Source organism: Canis lupus, chromosome 5 (genome assembly GCF_003254725.2).
Source record: "Canis lupus dingo isolate Sandy chromosome 5, ASM325472v2, whole genome shotgun sequence".
Classification (NCBI taxonomy): domain Eukaryota; kingdom Metazoa; phylum Chordata; class Mammalia; order Carnivora; family Canidae; genus Canis; species Canis lupus.
Window position 1 is genome coordinate 12911256 of NC_064247.1, and position 19377 is coordinate 12930632.

A 19377-nucleotide genomic window follows, 5' to 3' on the forward strand; every position below is an offset into this window, starting at 1 on the left:
CTAGACTGAGAACTTCCAGGGAACTGTCAGAAATTGGTCATGATTGTCCCGGTGGGGTGTGGTCTCAACAAGTAGACCGTGTGGTACAGATGTAGGCACTAATTCAATTTACCAGAATGGTGCTATCCAGAGAAGAGGTTTTAACGAGGCACAAGAAGGCCTCTGCTTCAGTCTGGTCAACCATTTTCTGCTTTATCTATGGACTTATCAAAATCCCAGCTATCTCATACAGATATGACCCAGATTCAAAGGTAAATAGATAGAGAACGAGATCTCCCAGGACAGGTTTCCTCAGGGCAGTGCACTTCAAGATGCCACTGCTGTTTCTTTCATCCTCAAAGTGAGCTAGTTCCTGGAACCAAGTCTTCCCTCCTTCCTCCTTCCAGACCTGTAAAATAGTCTAGGTGCCAGCAGCCTCGCAAATTGACTTCATTTCTCTTATCAGATTTGCAGAATAATTGAGTGGATGGTCTGGCCTCTCTCTGATAAGAAGTCAGACATTACATGGGCAGAAAGAGAAAAATAACCTGGCATATGTGGATATGATAAAGAGTAAATAACTTATCCCACAGGAGAACTTGATCATGAAGGTAGCTTCACAGTGAACTCACTGGGCCCAGCGCGGCTTTCTTTACCTTAATTAGACCTGGCAATGACAGCTGGGTGATTACCCTACATGCTAATGGCTAGATGTGTTCTCCCTTTATTTCCAAGGAAATTTGTTGTATAAACAAGCCCCCAAGCTTGTTTGAATGGTGGCAAGGAGACGTGCGTTATTTGTTCTGTGAGTTTGCTACTTCCTAGATAGAAGCCGTTGTCAAAACCCACTGACTGTCTGATGAAAATCAGATAATAATGTTTATAGTGCTAATAGCCGCTGAGAGCTGTACCTGCATTTCCTGAGAGTTCCAAGGGCTTTTATACGCATCATTTCATTAACACGCCTGGATTTTTTTATTGACAAAATGCTACGCAAGGGAATAAAAACAACAAACACAATAGCATCTACCAATTACTGAACTGCTAGGTGCCAGGCACTAGGCGAGGCACCTGGCGTAGATTATTTATACAACCACCGAATGGAATTGGTATTAGGAGCCACATTTCATAGACAGGGCACCGAAGGCTCAGGGAAATGACACAGTTCGCTCAGTGTCACATCACCAGTGGTATGGTTCAGCTAGGATCAAACCCGGCTCCCGTTTCATTATGCCACAGCCACTCAGCATCCCTGTTGAGGGGTGCGTGACACCCCTGATGGATGCAGACACTTCAGTAAGTCTCTGGACCCGGGAGCAGAGATTGCAAGAGTGCTTTTTCAGCTTTGAGCCTGGTTAACCTCTCCTCCAAGACTATGAGAAAGATGAACGTATTGTTATTTCTTTTCTCACATGACCTGCCTCTTCCTTTCGAATAAGCAGTATTTCTAAGACCTAAACCCACCTCTTCCTGGAAGTCTGCCTTGATTAGTTCTAATCTTCTGCTCCACTTCCGTCTTCCCAAACTGAAGCAGATTTCCCACCGAACATGAAACTAAAGCAACTCCCCACATTCCCCGGCTTTTATGTACTCTCAGAACAAAGTTGAGTCGGTTATTCTTGAACAAGGCAATGCATTTTTACAAAAAGGAGACATTCTTTATTATTTTTTTTGCCTAATTTATTTCCAATTCAGACATTTCAATTCGATTTTTTTTTTTTTTTTTAGTGCTGCTATTCTTTTTCATTTAAAGTGGATTAGTTCTGTAGGGTATTATTTTTCACTTGTTAATATGTTATTTTGTAATTGTTCTCTTGTTCTTTAAAGTGCATGTTTTTCTCTCCTGAATAGGCTTATTTTAAGATCCTCAAGGCAGGGGACGTGCTTTATCATCCCCAGCAGCACGTCCAGCACAGGGATCTGCAGATAACAGATACTCGATACTTGCAGTTATTACCTGTCTACTCGCCAATATAGGATGTGCATGTCATTTCAACAGAGACTGGGCTTGAGGCAGAACCACAGACTAAATGCTTTCTCCAGGCAAGACTTTTTCTAGCTTCGTATTAAGGCCCATAAAGAAAGATTTCAAAGTACAAAAACTAAATGATTCAGCGAGCTGTTACATAATGCCTTACTGAGTGACATCTACAAAGGGCACCTTCATCAGCTCCATGCCGAAGTGCCCATAGAGAGGGAAGCAGAGGGCGGAAAGTGGGGGGCACAGCATTAAGTAGTCGGGTAGAGGGCTCTGGGGACAGTGCCCGAGTGACAAATGGCACACAAGGAGATGGTGGCCTTCACACACTTTCATGGAGCTTCAATCGCCCGAAGAAGGAAGGCCATTCCTCTTGGCCTCGAGCACCATATTTTCTAGTTAAAAATGTCCTTAGCTAAGACAGCTACAAATGTCAGATTCACAGCCACCATATTTCCCAGCTATAGCCACATCAGAAGCTTTCAAACTAAGATTTACAGGTGAGGAAATCAGAAGGGCCTAGAGGGAGGCATGGCGGAGAGAGAGACACATGCTAGTGGAGCTCAAGTGCAGGAGGCCTTGCCAGAGCCAAGGACAGTGAGGAGGGCAGTGAGGCCCCAACTCGTTTCCTCGTCGGATTCTCAGGGAGCAAGGGCCTCACCCAACCTCTCCTTAACCTCTCTGCCCCGCCTCAGCTCCCTGCAGACCAGCACCATCTTTTCATAGGGAAGAGGGAAGAGCGGTCAACTGTGACCAAGCTCTCGGAGTTGAGGAGAAGCTGGCAGCCGGCGGGAGGGCCGGGCGAGGCTGGGCTGCCTACCTCGTAGTATTTGCCGTCGGCGTAGCAGCCACAGCTGTGGGGCAGGATGCAGCTCTTGCCGTTGAGGACGTAGCCAGCATCGCACTGGCAGCCCTCCACGCAGTAGTGGTTGCACTCGCTCTTGAGGCGGATGGCGGCGCAGCGCGGTTGGCAGACACTCACGCAGCTCTCGTAGTGGCTGTTGGGAGGGCAGGTGACGGCTGGAACACAAGACACAGGTCAGGCCTCGGGCGCTCACGGGGACTAGACACGGTTCCCTCCTCAACTCGGGGAGACAGAGACAGACAGAGGCCTGGCGGGGAGTGAGCTGTGCCACCTCTTCTCACTACGACTCCCTCTGCTTCTGGAAAGCCTCCATCTGACTCATTACTTCTTAAATGACGGACCACAGAGCTGATGAAGCTACTGGAGTTCCCTCACAGAATCTCTGTCCTCTGCTCAGCCTTGTGTTTTGAGGTCCATGCTAACCTGCTACCTTCACCCCACCTCCCGACATGCATCTCGACTTCAGCCGGGCACCCCTCATGACCTTCAGGGGCGACCCACACTCATGCCTGCTTTTAGACCCTCGCTCGTATTGATCTCCCTTATTAATACCCTCCTCACCCTCTAGGCCTACCCAAATTCCTCACTCTTCTAGCCCTAGGGGGAGCCCCCTCTTATTGGCAAAGCTCACTCCTCCCACTGCCTTACACCAATGGCAACTCGCCTTCTCCCGAGAACTTCCACAGAATCTTTTCTGAACCAGGAATGCATAAACAGTAGGCCCCTGAGCTCCCGGATTTCTGAGGAGGCAAGTGTGTGCCGTGTGTGTGCGTGTGTGTGTGTGTGTGTACTATTTTCTAATGTTTTCAAATGCGTGGGAATGATCTCATAGAAGGCAATTAGGGTTCTGGTGAAGAGCATGACTCCGGAGCCAGGTGCAGGAGCCTGGAGCCAGTCACTTAGCCTCTCTGGGCCCCAGCTCGGTCTCTGTAAGATGCAGACACTCACAGCACCTACTTCATGGTGTGAGGGGAGGACTTCTGTGAGTCGGTGTGCCTAGAACAGTGCTTAGCACATACATGTTCAGGGTCACCCAATCATTAAAGACAGGTCTGCTTGAAAGTTCAATAGAGGCTATTATTTTAATCAGCTTACATGAAAAGCATGAGTACTATTATGTTGGAACTTCTCTCTTTTTTCTTTTTAAAGATTTTACTTATTTATTCATGAGAGACACAGAGAGAAAGAGAGGCAGAGACACAGGCAGAGGGAGAAGCAGGCTCCATGCAGGGAGCCTGACGTGGGACTCGATCCCGGGACTCCAGGATCACGCCCTGGGCCAAAGGCAGGCGCTAAACCACTGAGCCACCCAGGGATCCCCTTGGAGCCTCTCTATGTATATACAGGATACATTTGGGGCACATTCTATTTTTTTATATTATCTAATAGCAAAGATGGACTTTTTGGGTGCACAGTTCTATGGATTTTACATGTATAGGTTCATGTAACCAATACCACGATCTATATTTTTTTGGCATTTAACTTAAAAAGTAATACCCGCATGTGGGAGACAATGCAAGCAAGCCATGCAAGTAAAAGTGCAACAGAAAATCACCTCTGGTAACAGATTAGAGTCGAATCTTCCAGAAATCTTCTATGCATATATAAGTATCCAGGTGTGTGTGTGTGCATGTGTGCATGTGTGTGTGCATGTGTGTGCAACTGGGCACATGCATGTGTATATGCCATCCCCAGTTTTTCACATGCATGAGAGCATAATATGCTTATTTTCCTGCTCATTGCTTTTTCATGACTGTATTCCTTCCATTACCCTTGAATTACTGTTTTTGAACTGCTACATGGTGTGTGTATCTCCTGTGTTTATGATGATGCTGCAGTGAAAATCCGTAGACATATATCTTTGACCTCATGAGTAAATGAATCTGCACAATAAAGTTCTGGAAGCAGAATTACTGGGTCAAAGGGTATGTACATTTAAATTTTTGAGAGATGCAACTGAATTGCCCTTTAAAGAGGCTGTGCCAGTTCATCCTCCTTCCAGGGCTACATAAGGAGGTTTATTTTCCCACATCCTCAGTGACTGTTTAGCACCTCACTGACTATTTAGCAACCTTCTGGTCCTTGGAAATATGAAAGATTAAATGTCATATGCAAATATGATATATATGTATCTCCATCCTGTTTAAGAATGGGATTTTTACCCAGAATATATAGAGAAGTCGTAAAACTCAACACAACAACAACAAAAACTCATTAAAAAATGGCCAAAGAACTTGAATAGACATTTCGCCAAAGACGATGATATATGAATGGCTGGTAAGCACATGGAAATGTGCTCAACATCACTAATCATCAGGGAAATAAATATCAAAACTAGAATGAAATACCAGCTCATACTCTGTAGGATGGCTACTATTTAAAAAACCCAGAAAACCCAGAGTTGGCAAAAATGTGGAGAAATTGGAACCCTCATGCACTTTGGAATCAAAAATGGCGCAGCTGCTGTAGGAAACAAGATGGTAGGTCCTCAAAAAATTAAAAATAGAATTATCATGTGATCCAACAATTCCACTTCTAGATATATGCTCAAAAAAATGGAAAGAAGCTTCTCAAAGAGACATTTATATGTCTCTGTTCATAGCAGCAGTTTTCACAATAGCTAAAACACGAAAGCAATCCAAGCATCCCTGGACGGATGAATTGGCAAGCCAATGTGGTCTACATACACAATGGAATATTAGTCAGCCTTCAAGAGGAAGGAAATCCTGCAATATACCACAGCATGAATGAACCTGGAGGATATTATGCTAAGTGAAATAAGCCACCCACAAAAAGACAGATGCTGTGTGATTCTACTTATAGGAAATATCCAAAGTCTTCAAGTTCATAGCGACAAAAACAGAACAGTCGGCTGCCGGGGTGGGTGGGGAATGGGGAGTTAGTGTTTAATGGGTATAGAGTTTCAGTTTTGCGAGATAAAAAGAGTTCCGGAGAGGGATGGTGGTGGTAGCTGCACAACAATGTGAGTACTTCATGCCACTGAACTGTATGCCTAAAAATCGTTAAGACAGTAAATTTTATGTTCTGTATATTTTACCACAATAGAAAAAATTGAAAAAATTACTATATCCTTAGTTTGAGTTCTTTGTGGGACTGATCATCTTTTCACTCGTTTATGATCCATTGATATATATGTCTTCTTCTGTGAGCTGCCTGTGTCCTCTGCACATTTTGTGTTGTTGAATTTTTTTTTATTACACTGTAAAAGCTTTTTAACAATTAAAAATAGCCTTGTGTCTGTCATGTGTTACAAAATATTTAGCGTTTGGCTTTTAAATTGCTGCTTCTTTTATTTTTTTGCGGGGGAGGGGGATCTGTGTTCGATTATGCTTTTGCCATGTAGGAATTTAAATTTTTAAAGTTGTCGAATTTATCAGGTTTTTCTTATGGCTTCGGGCGTTTTGCTTAGAAAGGCCCTGTCTACTTCAAGATTACCAAAAACAAAAACAAAACTGCTTTTGTCTTCTCCTAGTACTTTTATAACTTACATTTTTACGTTTGATCTTGGTTCTGTCTGGATTTTATTTTTGGGTGAGGAGTGAAGAGGGATTTAGTAATTTCCCCCTTTCTATTTTGTCCTTTGTCCCTTTGCTATTTATTGAAGAACACGTTCCCCCCCACCCCCCCCCCGCCCAGTAATTTGAAACACCAGCTTTGCGGAATACTAATTTCTCTTTAGTGTTTAGGCCTATTTCTGGATTTTCTCATCTTCCCACTGGTTGATCTTTCTGTTTATGTGCCAGTGTTAACTTGGTTTTGTTACAGAAGCTCGACAATACATTTTAATATCCGAGAAGATACACTACCTATTTAGAGATGCCCATTGTTGTTCCAAGTTCCCACTAGACTATAAACTATTTTATACTTCCAATTCTTCTGTGACACCCTAACAGTCCTGAGAACAGGGCAGGTAGGGTTAATAAACATTTGATTCTTGAGAACAAGCTTTAAAATTCCTAATACTGAGTTTCTCCACCCAAATGAAGTACCGAGAGAGTCGTGGGGGGATGATGGTTCTACCCCTGGATTTCCACTGTGGTCCCGTACACTGATTTATTTAGCCTTTGTGTCTTGAGGGGGACGTGGATACATGGATCCCCCTGAAAAGTGATGTAGAACAATGCAATGGACAATGGACTGGTTTGAGCCTTGGCTCTGCCACTAATTAGCGGTGCCACCTGGGCAGGTTACCTACTGTCTCTAAGCCTATTTCCTCTTCTGTAAAATGCAGGTGATGTCTCCCTCACCAAGTAGTTGTTAAGGTAAAATGAGGTGTGTTTTGCAAAGTTCCTAGTCCGCTGCCTGATACCTCAATGACAGCTTCTGCTATTAATAGTGGGAACAGTTGTCGTAGGGGAAGAATTTATTCAACAAGAATTTATTGGATCTGCAGAGAAATCTGTAAGAGAAGCCCTAATTACCAGACATTGGATCCAGGACTCTGAATAGAAGGGAAAATGAAAATGATACCCAGCTCTGACTGAGCACTCACCAGGTGTCAACCGTGGGGCGGGACAGACTACGAGACACCAGCCCACTTCATTCTCACGGTGGCCCACTAAAGTTGGAAGACAACCCCCCCCCGACTTGGTCCTGTACAGAGAGTCCTGCACACCCCCTGCAGCATCGGAGTGGGAGTCCCCAGTCCCCAGAGCTCCTGGCCCACTCAGGGTCAGAGAGGCGGCGCTGCCCAGTGGAAAGAGCCCTGCCTGTAGCCACTTTCCTTGGCAAAGTTCCTACATTTCTCTGAGCTTCACTTTCCTCCTCTAGAAAATGGGACTATTCATAGCACCTGCTTCACAGGGTGGCTGGTAGGAGAATATGAGTGGGGATTTGTATCGCACTTAGAATAGTGCCTGGCACGAAGTCAGAGCCAAGTCACTGTTAGGCGTTTGTGCTTTTCCTCTCCTACGGCTTACTGTCCTCTCACCATCTACTAATTTAAGTCCCCCATTAGGAGGCTGAAGGAATGACACTTACCTGAATGAATCGAAGGAGGGGTTAGTAATGAAGAAGACTGACCTCCCTCACCCCCTCTAAACCTGTTCGGTCGACTCGGGTGAAGAAGTTTTCCAATGCATTTACAAATAGGTAATTGAGTAAGAAATTATCAATTTCTTAGTTAATAATTGGTAATAATTATCAATTTCTTACTCAATAATAATGACCAATTATCCCATTGATAGGAACAGCCAATGCCATTGAAAAACAACAGAACTTTGCCTTGTCACCAATAAGGGGTAAGTGTAACAGGCTGTTCTGGATTACCCCTCTTGTTCCTGAAAATGCCATTTCTTGTATGTCGACATGTGAGTGTTGGATTGGACTAATTCTTGGGGGAAAGGGGATGTGAACCCTGCCCTCACTTCTCAGAGGTTCACGTCCCACCCTGCCAAAGAACACAGCTTTCCGCGTTCACCAGTGTCTCAGACGGAATGAGGAATGACTGAGTTAGGACTCAGTCTCCTGCAGCTTTTCTCTGCTTCTGAAATTCAAAATGGAAAACTCAGCGGCTCCAACTGTGCCCGCCCCCCCATCCCCACCCACATACCTTCTTTAAAGTATAATTTTTTCTCTTATTTTAGCATTTCTTTTCTTTTCTTTTTTTTTTTTTTTCAGTCACTACCAGCATCTCTCCTCAGGAGCTCTCTTTCGGATCTTTGCCCCCGTCCTGACAGGCCGAGGTGGGGGCAAGTCTAACTGGAGCTCAGGCAGCCCAGCCTCAGCCCTGCTGGCGGGCAGCTGGTCTAGGCCGGGATGGGGCCCAAGGCCAATGGCGAGGCAGGACAGACTCTACTCTGAGTGCCTTGGCTAGAGCTCCCCATTACTATACATAACGGAGGCAACCCGTGTCTGTGCAGAAGTCTGAGGAGGGGAGAGGGAAGGGTTGTTGGTGGAAAAGCAGAAGAACAAGAAAAAATGGTCTTTATATCCTGAAGAGTCTTTTCGAAACTGTTTTCCCATCCTGCATTATTTTTAGCCCTGCAGGTCCAAGCATGATAGGGGTAGGGACATTTTCTTCCTCCCAGGTAGGGAAGAGGCTTCCCAACACAATTCCTTTTCCTTTCCACAAGTGACAAAAATTGAGACCTGTAACTTAAAGTGAGGCTTCCTGACATTAGCCCCCTCTAAAAACAGCTCTTGCCCATGAGTTCCCCATGCACTGCAGCTAGAAGCAGTGGTTTTTGGCGTCCACTCTGCCTGACCCGCATCGCAGCCCCCCAGGGAGTGGTTCAGCCACCGTGGCCCGACTACAGGAACAGAGAGAATGCCCTACAGTAAGTCTCAGGAGGAAGCAGGTGGTCTCTTTCCCAACAGACTTTCCCTGCCTGTACCCCCAGGTCCTGGGGGCCAAAGCGTGGCTTTCTGATTTAGGTGAAGGCAAGTTCTCCTGCTCTCTGGTCACCACGCTGACCCCCAGTGAATCCAGAGGTGCTCTGGGGACGTCTCCAGACCCTGACTTGTTTATAGGCATATTTATTTCACTGAAGTCACCAAAGGCCCATTAGTCTGGACAGTCACTCCTGCTGGCATCATCCCCCCCACCTCCCACTCAGGGACCGAGCCTGGCTAACAAGGTCCTGGCGTCCATCCCTCCCTCTCCCTACTTCGGCCCATCCTTCCCCCACAATCTACACAATTCCAATTATGTAGAATGTAAACCAGCCATGGGAGCCTTAAACTACAATAGCGGTTCTGGGTTTTCATCAAAATCCCCTCTTTTTCAGGATGGAAAGGGAGCTTATTCTCTGGGACCCCCCCACTGGATCACGTATTTAGGGTTCTGTGCACTCAGCATCCATCTGTAGCCTTTTCATACAGTTAGGCCTAGGAGAAATTTGCTATAGCTAATGAGATCAAGATGGGAAAATGGACCAAGGCAGGCTGGCCAAAGACCACTGGTGGTTTCTCCGCTCAGTCCTTTCCTATTAGGATATGCTCAATGCAGGCAGATTATTCTAGTACAGAGCACACCAATACATTGTATATGGGTTGACAGTATGAGCTTTGGGGTCAGAAGGTCGAATCCTGACTTTGCCACTGAGATTGTAGGACCTTAGGCAAGTTATTTAACTCCTCAGAGTCTTTGTTTCTCCCTGACTAATTGGGTTCCTGAGGAGAATAAACGAGATAATGTTGATAAAGTGTTTAGCACCAGGCTTGGCTCAGAGCAAGCCATTAATATAACAACAACACCACTTGGCATGCATACAGTGTGTTATGCTTTCAATTACCTAATTTGATCCTCTGGATGTTTCTGTGGCATGAAGGGTGTAGGCAGCAGCATTATCACAGCATTATCAGGGGGAAGTTAATTGCTCCAAGGTCACACCGACCCTTAAGGACAGAGCAAGGCTAGAATCCAGGGGCTCTAATTCTTTTTCTAACGCTTTTAACGTTCCACTATGTTTCTAGCACTAAGACTGATGACATGTATGAATCAAACAGAATAGCACACTTAGAAAAAGCATGGAAATTACCGGCACGGTGATGGGCCTGTGAGGTTCTAGAACAAACCAACCACCTAACTAACGCTTCGTCCCTTAGCCCTTTCTTAAAATTGTATTGTGCCCTGAGCTGAGTCCAAATGCTGTACACGATGATGCTCTGGTGCTTTATGTACGTGATCTTATTTCATCTTTAGAGCAACACGTGAAATAGGTGAGCATTATCCCCATCTTACGGATTAGGAAATGGAGGCTCTGAGAGGTTACATATCCTGTTGCGGATGTCAAACTCCATTCCAGGTGCATGTCCTTAGAGGGCTCTGCTCAGTGGACTCCCACGGAGCTGGAAGCTGGCCCGCCCACAGCCACCGACCAAGGTAGGAGGAGAGAGAGGGAGGGGGAGGGACTCACAGCAGGACGTGTAATTCCTCCAGCCGGTCACTGCGATCCCCTGAGTCTGGCAGGTGCTGGCGTAGTTCTGCAGCCAGCTGCAGGCGGTCTGCACCGCGCCCCCATCGATGCACGAGTCAAACAGGCAGTTCTTGTAGAAGAAGGTGGGGTTGACTTTGCTGTGACACTTGGTGAAGCCCGCGTTCTGGTTGGGGATCAGGCCACACAGCTGCTGCACTTTGGAGAAGCCTTCCACCTTGGTGCAGGACGGGCAGCGGTCCCCACAGCCAACCTGGCAGAAGGTGTCCCTCTTCACCCAGCTCTGCCCAAACTCGCTGACGCTGGAAGCCAGCAGACCCATGGGCATCTCCAGATCGTCGTCGGGGTTGCTGTTGTAGCGGCCACACAGGCCGGACGTGCCATTCTGCATGCTCCGAGGGACCGTGACGGACAGGAAGGTCTTCCAGTCATACACCACCTTCAGGCCAAACTCTGTCTCCACCACCACGTGGAAGCCGAAGGAAAAGATATTTATTTTCCCTTGGCCCAGCTTCAGGGGCAGATACAAGCGTTCGTTGTTGACCTACGGGGGAGACAGGGTGGCAGGAGAGAAATCAGGTTGGCCCAGAGAACACCCGCCTCTCCTGCGAATCCGTCTCTAGAGCGGCGGCCCCAGAGGCAGGTCTGGCTGGAATCTCGGCGTGTAGGTCGTTCACGTCAGTCAACTCTTATTATTAGGATTTGAACAGACTTAAATGACTATCCTTTGTACACTAATACACCTATTTATTTCAGTGCCTTCTGTTTACATCGCATTATTCCCCCCAGGAGTTCAAACTGTTTTCTCCAAGGTAATGAGAGGGTAATAAGAATTCAATTAAAGTTTAGACGAAAACACCAAAATCTAGAACTCCAGTGTTTCTATTTCCAGCTGTCTTGCGGATTTGTTTTCAGTAAGCCCCAGTTGATTCATTCCTTTGGGATTTTTTTTTTTTTATTTCTCCTGAAGAATGACTTGACTTTGCTGGTCCTTCGACCTGGGATGCCATTCTTCACCTGCCAACCTCCCTCTCTCCCCCCAGACCCTGCTCAGATGTCGCCTCTTCTATAAAGCAAGACTGTTTGAGCCTGTGGTGAGAATTAATCGCTCCCTCATCTGGGCAACCAGAATGTTATTTATGCTTGTGTTCTTCTTCACCTTTGGCCGGGATCAAGCACGTGTACACCGCTGTTGACGCCGGCATCACGATCTGCCTTATATTATGGTTAGTTGTCTACATTTCTGTCTCACCTACAAGATCAAGAGCAACTTGAGGGGAGGAACCACACTTTATTGATCTTTATATCCATCTTCCCCTCACTTCCGGCCGGATGCCCAGTGCAATGCCTCATGCTGAGAGGGCCCTTGACACGTGTTTCCTCCCATATATTTTTAATTCATAATACAAGGAAATCCCTTAACACACAACAACTCCAGAAATGCACTGCCCTTGCACTATTTTGATTCAGACGAGCCAAATCCTATAGTCCTTGGCTGGGTGGGTGCATGATGGAAAATAAGACTACTGGGAGGGCTGGGAGAGCTGATCTTCTTTTCTCAAGAGACAGGTGGCTGTGCCTCTGGGGGTGTTCTAAGATTGCTCCCTGACCAGAAACACCTTCTGTTCTGACCTTAATCTCTCCCCTGACTGACACTCTCCCACCCCCACTGCTACTGCTTTGGTTCAGACCCCCACCACCTTCACCTTGACTACTGAATACTCTCCTAACTGGTCTCTCTGCTCTATATTGCCCCGCATTCACTCACTATGCCACTCCAACAGCTTTTAATGCAATTGAAAGCCATAATCCAATACTTCACACCCTCTCCAAGGCTTGAGTAAGATGTTTAATACACTCAGCATATCACAAGGGGCTCTCCAGGAGCTGCCCCTGTGTCTCTCAGACCCAACTCACTTACTTTCCCTACCCCAGCAATACCCAACACTTTGCAGTTCCCCAAATGGACCAAGTTGTGCCATTACTTTGCTGTAAGTGTGGTGGTGCTTTCTGGGTCCTGCCTGGGTCCCTCATCCTCAGATCCTCAGCCACTGTGACTATGGGGTAACTATAACTCACAGCTGGTCTTGCCCGAATGGAAGCCCAGAAGGTCACAACCCCACTCCATCACCCCCTTCCACCTCCTCAGGGTAGCCCTTGATCAATGACAAACCAGCCCAGGGGACCAGGGGACCAACTCTGTGTGCAGGTCATGTGCCAGAGCTCCTGGTGGCCCGGGCTGAAGCTGGTCTCTAGCTCAACCAGGTTCTTGTTGAGCGCTCTTCCCCTGGTACTTCCCTCACTTCCCTGAGAATCTCCATCTCAGACTCTGCCGCTAGGGAACCTGACCTACCCTAGCAATGATGCCCTTCCCCTTGTCTTCCCTCTCTATGGGGCAATGACCACCCTTCCCACTGTAACTCAACTATCTCCTCTTCTGTGAATATTTGTTTAGGCAACATTTATCCATTTATTTGGTACCACTATGTGCCAGGCACTGTGCTGAATGTTGGAATAAAGCACAGGCAGTGGCAGAAATAAATACATAAATCGATACTAATAATATCATCTGATAAAAGCAATGATAAAGATAAATAGATGCAGAGGCACCAGACTCAGCGGGGGGGTGGGGGGGACAGAATCAGGCATGCCTGCAAAAGATGATGTGCACACACATGGTCCTAAAAGATGAGTAGTGTTGGCCAGTCAAGAAGGAATGAGAGGAAGAACAGAGAATTCCAAGAAAGTGGCACAGCCCAAGCACAGGTCAACTGGAGAGAAAAAGCCTGATAAATAGGAAGAACCACGGCAAGTTAGTGCTGTTAGAGCATAAAATGTGGCCATGGGAATGGTAGGACATGAAGATGGGGAGGTGGAGAGGTCCTGGATCATGGAAGGTCTTGCCTGCAATGTCACACATGACAGAGGCTGTGAGAGCATGTCTGACAAAGACCCATTCATTTTGCAGAAAAGAAGTCACTGGTGACTTTAATAAGAGAACAGGAGTAGAACAAGGAGACAAGAAGTCAGATGACACAATTTAACAGCAAATTGGAGATATGGAAGAAGAAGTGGTTCTCTCCAGTTCCCTGGAGGAGAAGGATTGAGTAGAAGCTAGTGGTGAATTGGGGGCAAGGTTTGCTTTAGAACAAACATGTTTATGGGGACCTAATAGAGGAGGGAGAGGAGATGAAAGACAGGCAAGATCCCTGAGAGGGCAAAACACATGGACAGGTAGAGAGTCGCCGCGGAGGGGAGGGGATGCCTCATTCTCCACGCCTGGAAGAGAGGAGGTAAAGAGGATGGCGTGACATTTCAGGAGTGCAGGAGAGCAGAGCAGGAGGTAGATTGTGCCTGGGGAGCACAGCTTTCTCAACCAGGAGGCCCAGAGGAGTCCCTATGGGCCCTGTGTAGACACAGAACACAGATGTGAAAGGTCAGGGAGGGAAGCACGGGCTGAGGGGATTCCCGCCTGCCTTGCACACCCACACTAGCAACTAAAATCTGTGCATCCAAAGGTTCATGTGTGCCAGCCTGCTTTTCCTCCCGAGTCTCCTTGCATTCTGTATTCTCGGCTACAGGATGCCAAGCAGGAGGCCATATTTTGAGGGCCAGCAAAATGACCAGATTCAAGCCAAAAGGCTTGCAAATTCTTCACTGTGCAGGAGCACCCTGAGAAAGGAATCCCCTCCACCTCAGATGGGCAGGCATGGCTTCTCTGCCTCTGAAGCCCCATGAATGCCACCACCATCCAACTTTACTGTCCTGTCTCTCTCTGTGAGTGACAAATGGAGGGAAAGAGGACGGACCTAGAGGGAAAGGAGGCACAGAAACGGAGAGGTTGGTACAGAAGCAGAGCCTGATGGACAGAGCAGGAAAACGCAGAGGAGAACGAGAACAGGGCATGGGGATGAGCGTCAGGAAACATATTTCAAACATTTAAGCATTAGGGTAAGACCACACACCAGATCTTTAGCAGAGAGATTTCCTTCACACAATTGGCCCTGATCTGCTTCTGTAGCCTCTTTAGCTGTCCTGAGAGGTCCCCTCACCCTCCACACTTTGCTGCCCCTCTGGATCTTCATGGATGTTTTCTTTTGCTAGAATGCTTTTATCTCATTCTCAGCCTGGCTGACAACCTCCGTCAAGGCTCAGATCTGGGTTATCTCTTCTAGAAAGCTTTCCTTGAAGCACCCCCTGCCCCTCTGGTCTGGCCTAGGCGACCTGTACGCTCATGACCCTCCACATGGCAGATTTTTGGACCACTTATTACATCAACATAACCTGCTAACACGTCTGTCTCTCCTACTAGACTCTGAGTTTTCTTGAGACAGAAGTCATGTTTGATTCATTTTTCTCCCCCTAGAATTTGGCATGGAATAAGCATTCATATAAGCCCATCAAACTAAACTGAGCCAGGGTAATGCTCAAAACATCACTCTTCTCTGGTGGCCACAGGATTGCCAGTAAGTGAATAAACACACTGGATGTGAGGGTCCTCCGGCCTTCCCCTCGTCCTGGAATAAGAAGCACCTGGCTGTGCTGAAGCCCGGGGGCCATGTCAGGGAGCTCCATCTCTGTGGAGCTCTGGCTGTGGGTGGCTGAGACGTGGGTTGCTGCGGTGCCCTCAGGAGTGGCTCACCTACCACTGCTCACCCTGTAACCCTACCTGGGATATAGAGAGCATGCTCATTTCTAGCATCCCTTGCCTTAGTGGATTTCCCTATATCCTTCAGGACTGCTTAATGCAAGGAAAGGTCAGAATTATGAGGGACCCTGTGTCCCAAGGAAGCACTTCAATGGCACTTCTACTTCTGGCAGGGCCAGCAGTGACCCTGGGGGTCCATGCTGTGTTTCACCCAACACTTCATTGCACACTGTCATTGTGATGGTCATTATTCTTGTCTCAGGGAGAGATGGTGACTAATAATAACATCACGGGAAAAACAAATGCAAATCATTGAACAAGCAGATCCTGTAATGCATATTAATAATTCAAAGTAAATGCTAAATCTATCCCCCAAGCCCCCAAAGAAAAGAACCTTCAAGCATCCTGAACTCGATCTTCATGTCAAAGATTTGCTACACACTCTGTTTACAGCTTGGGCACTTAGGACATCTGGGTGACTTAGAGAGAAGGACCCTATGGGCTCCTTGGGTGGCCCAGTTGTCTGACTTTGGCTCAGGTCATGATCTTGGAGTCCTGGGATTGAGCCCCTCATAGGACTCCCTGCTCAGCGGGCAGTCTGCTTGTCCCTCTCCATCTGCCCCTGCCCCTTGCTCATGCTCTCTCTCTCAAATAAATAAATAAAATCATAAAAAAAAAAAGGAAAGAAAGACATGCCCTAGCTATGATTCCCCCCTCCATCCCTTTAATCAATTCCTCCTTGATGCCCATTACTCACTAATTACTCCCCTGTTGTAGGTTGAGCTATGTCCTCTGCTTAAAAAATAGGCTGAAGTCTTAACTCCCTCTCTCCCTGTACCTGCAAAGGTCACCTTATTTGGAAATAGGGCCTTTGCAGGTACAATCACGTTAAGCTGAGCTCGTACTGGATCACAGTGGGTTCTCTTTCAAAGACTGGCGTCTTTAAAGGGGGAGAGCAACTTAGCACAGGAAACAGAAGGCACAGAGGGAAGAAGGCCACATGCAGACGAGGCGGGGACCGCAGTTATGCTGCCACAGGCCAAGGATCGCCTACGACCGCCAGAAGCTAGGAGCTGATTTTGGATTCTTAGCCTCCAGAACTATAAGAGCATAACTTTCTGTTGCTTGAAAACACCTAGTCTGTGATACATTGTGACGGCAGCCCCAGGGAATGGATACTCCTTCCCATCTCCATCACTTAATGGGGGAAGAAGCCAACTGTGTGGTTCCCATGGCTCTTGCCTTTACCATGAATGCATCCCATGAGACCAGGGCAGGACACGTGCCTGGAAGGTGACCTGACCCCTTAGGGCCTTGGCCCGACAGCAGGAACCAAGAGAAGGAGACACCACTCAGGGAGAGTGAGGAATCGGCCACCACAAAAGAGAGTAAGTGTTCATGAGGCTCCAGTGGTGGGAAAATAACTCGGTCAGGAAACAGCATGCAAGTCTCAGAGGTCCATATGCTTAAATGCTGAAGAGTGTGTAACATGAGGCAGAAAACGCAATTTCATAACACACTGCATGGGACGGGACCTTTGAGCAAATTTTATTTTTAAAAGAAGAAAAGAAAACCCTATAAGGTAGAATGGTGGAAGGGTGTTGAATGCCAAGGAAGCAAGGAACTGCATGAAAATGTATAAATCTAAGGGTAGAAATATATCAGAGGATGAGAAAAAGACAATACGATGCAAGCCACACGGACAACATGACTGATGTATTTGTTTTAACACATACGATGACAAAATGAAGTCGAGGACCGTTATTGCAATGGACAGCCTCAGCTATCCAGACATCTGTTGAAAGCCTCATGTGGCTAAAAGCAAGGCATCTGGTCTATTCCTATCTTGCCTCCGTGGCAATTTAATCTCACAGATTGATGAAGAAGTGGCCAGCAGCAAAATGAAAGTCCTAGGAACCATAGGAGAAAGGGGCTATTATGTCATCTCATTCATTCACTTGACAAATGTGTTGAATGTCGTGACACGCAGGGTGCTGTATATTCATTTACCACAAAGATGAATTAGGTAGAGCTCCTGCCCTCAAGAAGCCCACAACTAGTATGAGCGAGTTAGACATAAGCATCCCCCTAGAATTACAATATGATTAATGCGGTCATGGGTAGAGGCACCAACTGTTCTGGGAAGCACAGAGGAAAGCAGTCAGGGCTTGGGTATAATATCCAAGGAAGGGAAGAAGAATGGGTACAGCGAGACCCCTACCTTAGATGCCAAGAAGGCAGATGCTTGGATAAACGTGAAAGGGAAGGCAGTTAGGAAGCTCCGAAGCCTCTCTTTGTCAGAGAAGGAGGGTAAGGCATTTCTGAGGTGGAAAGAGATCTGGAGAGTTGCTCAGGGAACTCCCCAGTAACAGCTCAGCATTTTTCAGAGAATGTATACAAAATAAAAAGGAGTCCCCTTAGAGATGAATTACACCACAGATAGTGAGGAGAGTGGCAAGAGGCCCACGCCCTGTATCAGCTCTTCCAGAAATGCTAAAGCGGAGCTGGTTTGTCAGTGTTCCCAGTTCCGCTCAGAGCAAGATCTGGGAGGAGGAGTGGCCGAGTGTGTGGTGGAGGCTGACGTCCTTAGGCCCCATGATGCGCTCACGGAGCTCCTCAACCCCTACCTGCCGTCCCTTCATCAAGGGAGAAGAGGGTAGGAAGAGGGGATCTGAGGCCCAAGTAGGAGATTGTAGGAGAGCTACTGAGGGCTCCAGATGCGTGCAAGACTCCTAACTTCCCAGATCCCATGGGGGCCAATGGAGGAGCCAGGAAGAGGTAAGAAGAAGGCCAGAGCAGGAAAATGTCATCTTGGTCTCCACAAAGGGCAGGAGATGGACTGAGCAGTAGTACCACTTATAGGCATCTAAGCCGTGCTAGACGTGTGTTCTCGTCTACAGATGGAGTGATCTTGGAGTCCTGGGATTGAGGCCCTCCTAGGACTACCCTGCTAAGGGGACACATTGCAATAGCCCAGCTGGGATTCGCATCTAGGTCTGTGCTCTCCCCAACATACTCTGCTACGTTAGGAAAGATACCAGTTCTGTTCCTAATTTGGTGCCTTGGGTAGAACATTTTTCTCTCTGAGGCTCAGTGTCCTTATCTATAAGATAAAGCAACAGCAACTCTCCAGGGCCCCTCTCTGCTCCAACCTCCTAGGCTTATTCCTTGGATTCTAGACCAACCCTCTTCAGCTGCATCCTGGCCAACCGACCCAGGACCCCCATCCTCACATTCCCACAACGCCTTTCCTGGTGTCTGGCCTGGACTACTCACCAGCACAGTGTGCTTGTAGGCCCTGTGAATCACAATGCTGTAGCCAAACACAGTCACATCCACCTGCTTGACCCACAGGGCCAACGACGGGTCCCGGTCCTCGTTCTTGGCTGTGACAATGAACTTGGGGAAAGCATCTGAGCTTGGCCTGCTTCCTGTGGTGCACAGGATGAGTGGGCAGCTGGTCTGGAAGTCAAAGGCGAAGCCATCAAAGGTCAGATAGTGGCCATAGCCTGAGACGATGCAGGAAGCGTCGGTGCGGGGCTGGCAGTAGTACAGGCCTCCTTCCTCCATGCAGTACTCATCCCCTTTGCACGGGATGCTCTCACAGTGGACGCTGTTATCTGTGCCGTTGCAATAGCAGAAGATCTGACAATCCAAATCCACCCAGAAGGTCTCATTGGTGGCGAGCTGGTGCCCCTCAAAGTTGCAGCCGCACTCACTCTGGGGCACACACTGGCTGCCTAGCAGGGCATAGCCCTCGTCGCACTGACACCCCTCCGAGCAGGTGTCCACACAGATGGGGCCCAGGGCCAGCGTCTCACAGGTCTCCATGCATGTCACACACTCCTCGAAATGGCTGTTCTCCGGGCATTCCAGAGCTGGGGGTGGCCAAGGAGAAGACAAACTTGAGAAAGGGACAGAGGTCAGAGACAGAGTGTGCCTGCGTGCACTCTCTGGAAGCATGTGGTGGGTATGTGTGCATGCTGCTGAGTGTATGTTGTGCTCAGCA

At 47.6% G+C, this 19377-nt stretch overlaps 1 protein-coding gene across 1 annotated transcript in view; it reads right to left on the bottom strand.

The window, feature by feature from the left end:
- Window positions 1-19377, bottom strand: part of TECTA (tectorin alpha) — a 65995-nt gene that overhangs the window by 18245 nt on the left and 28373 nt on the right. The window contains exons 9-11 of the mRNA XM_049109864.1: window positions 18645-19246; window positions 10703-11264; window positions 2778-2977 (exon numbers count right to left, since the gene is read on the bottom strand). Of these exons, the coding sequence (XP_048965821.1) occupies window positions 2778-2977; window positions 10703-11264; window positions 18645-19246 (1364 nt within the window). The remainder of the gene's footprint in view (window positions 1-2777; window positions 2978-10702; window positions 11265-18644; window positions 19247-19377) is intronic.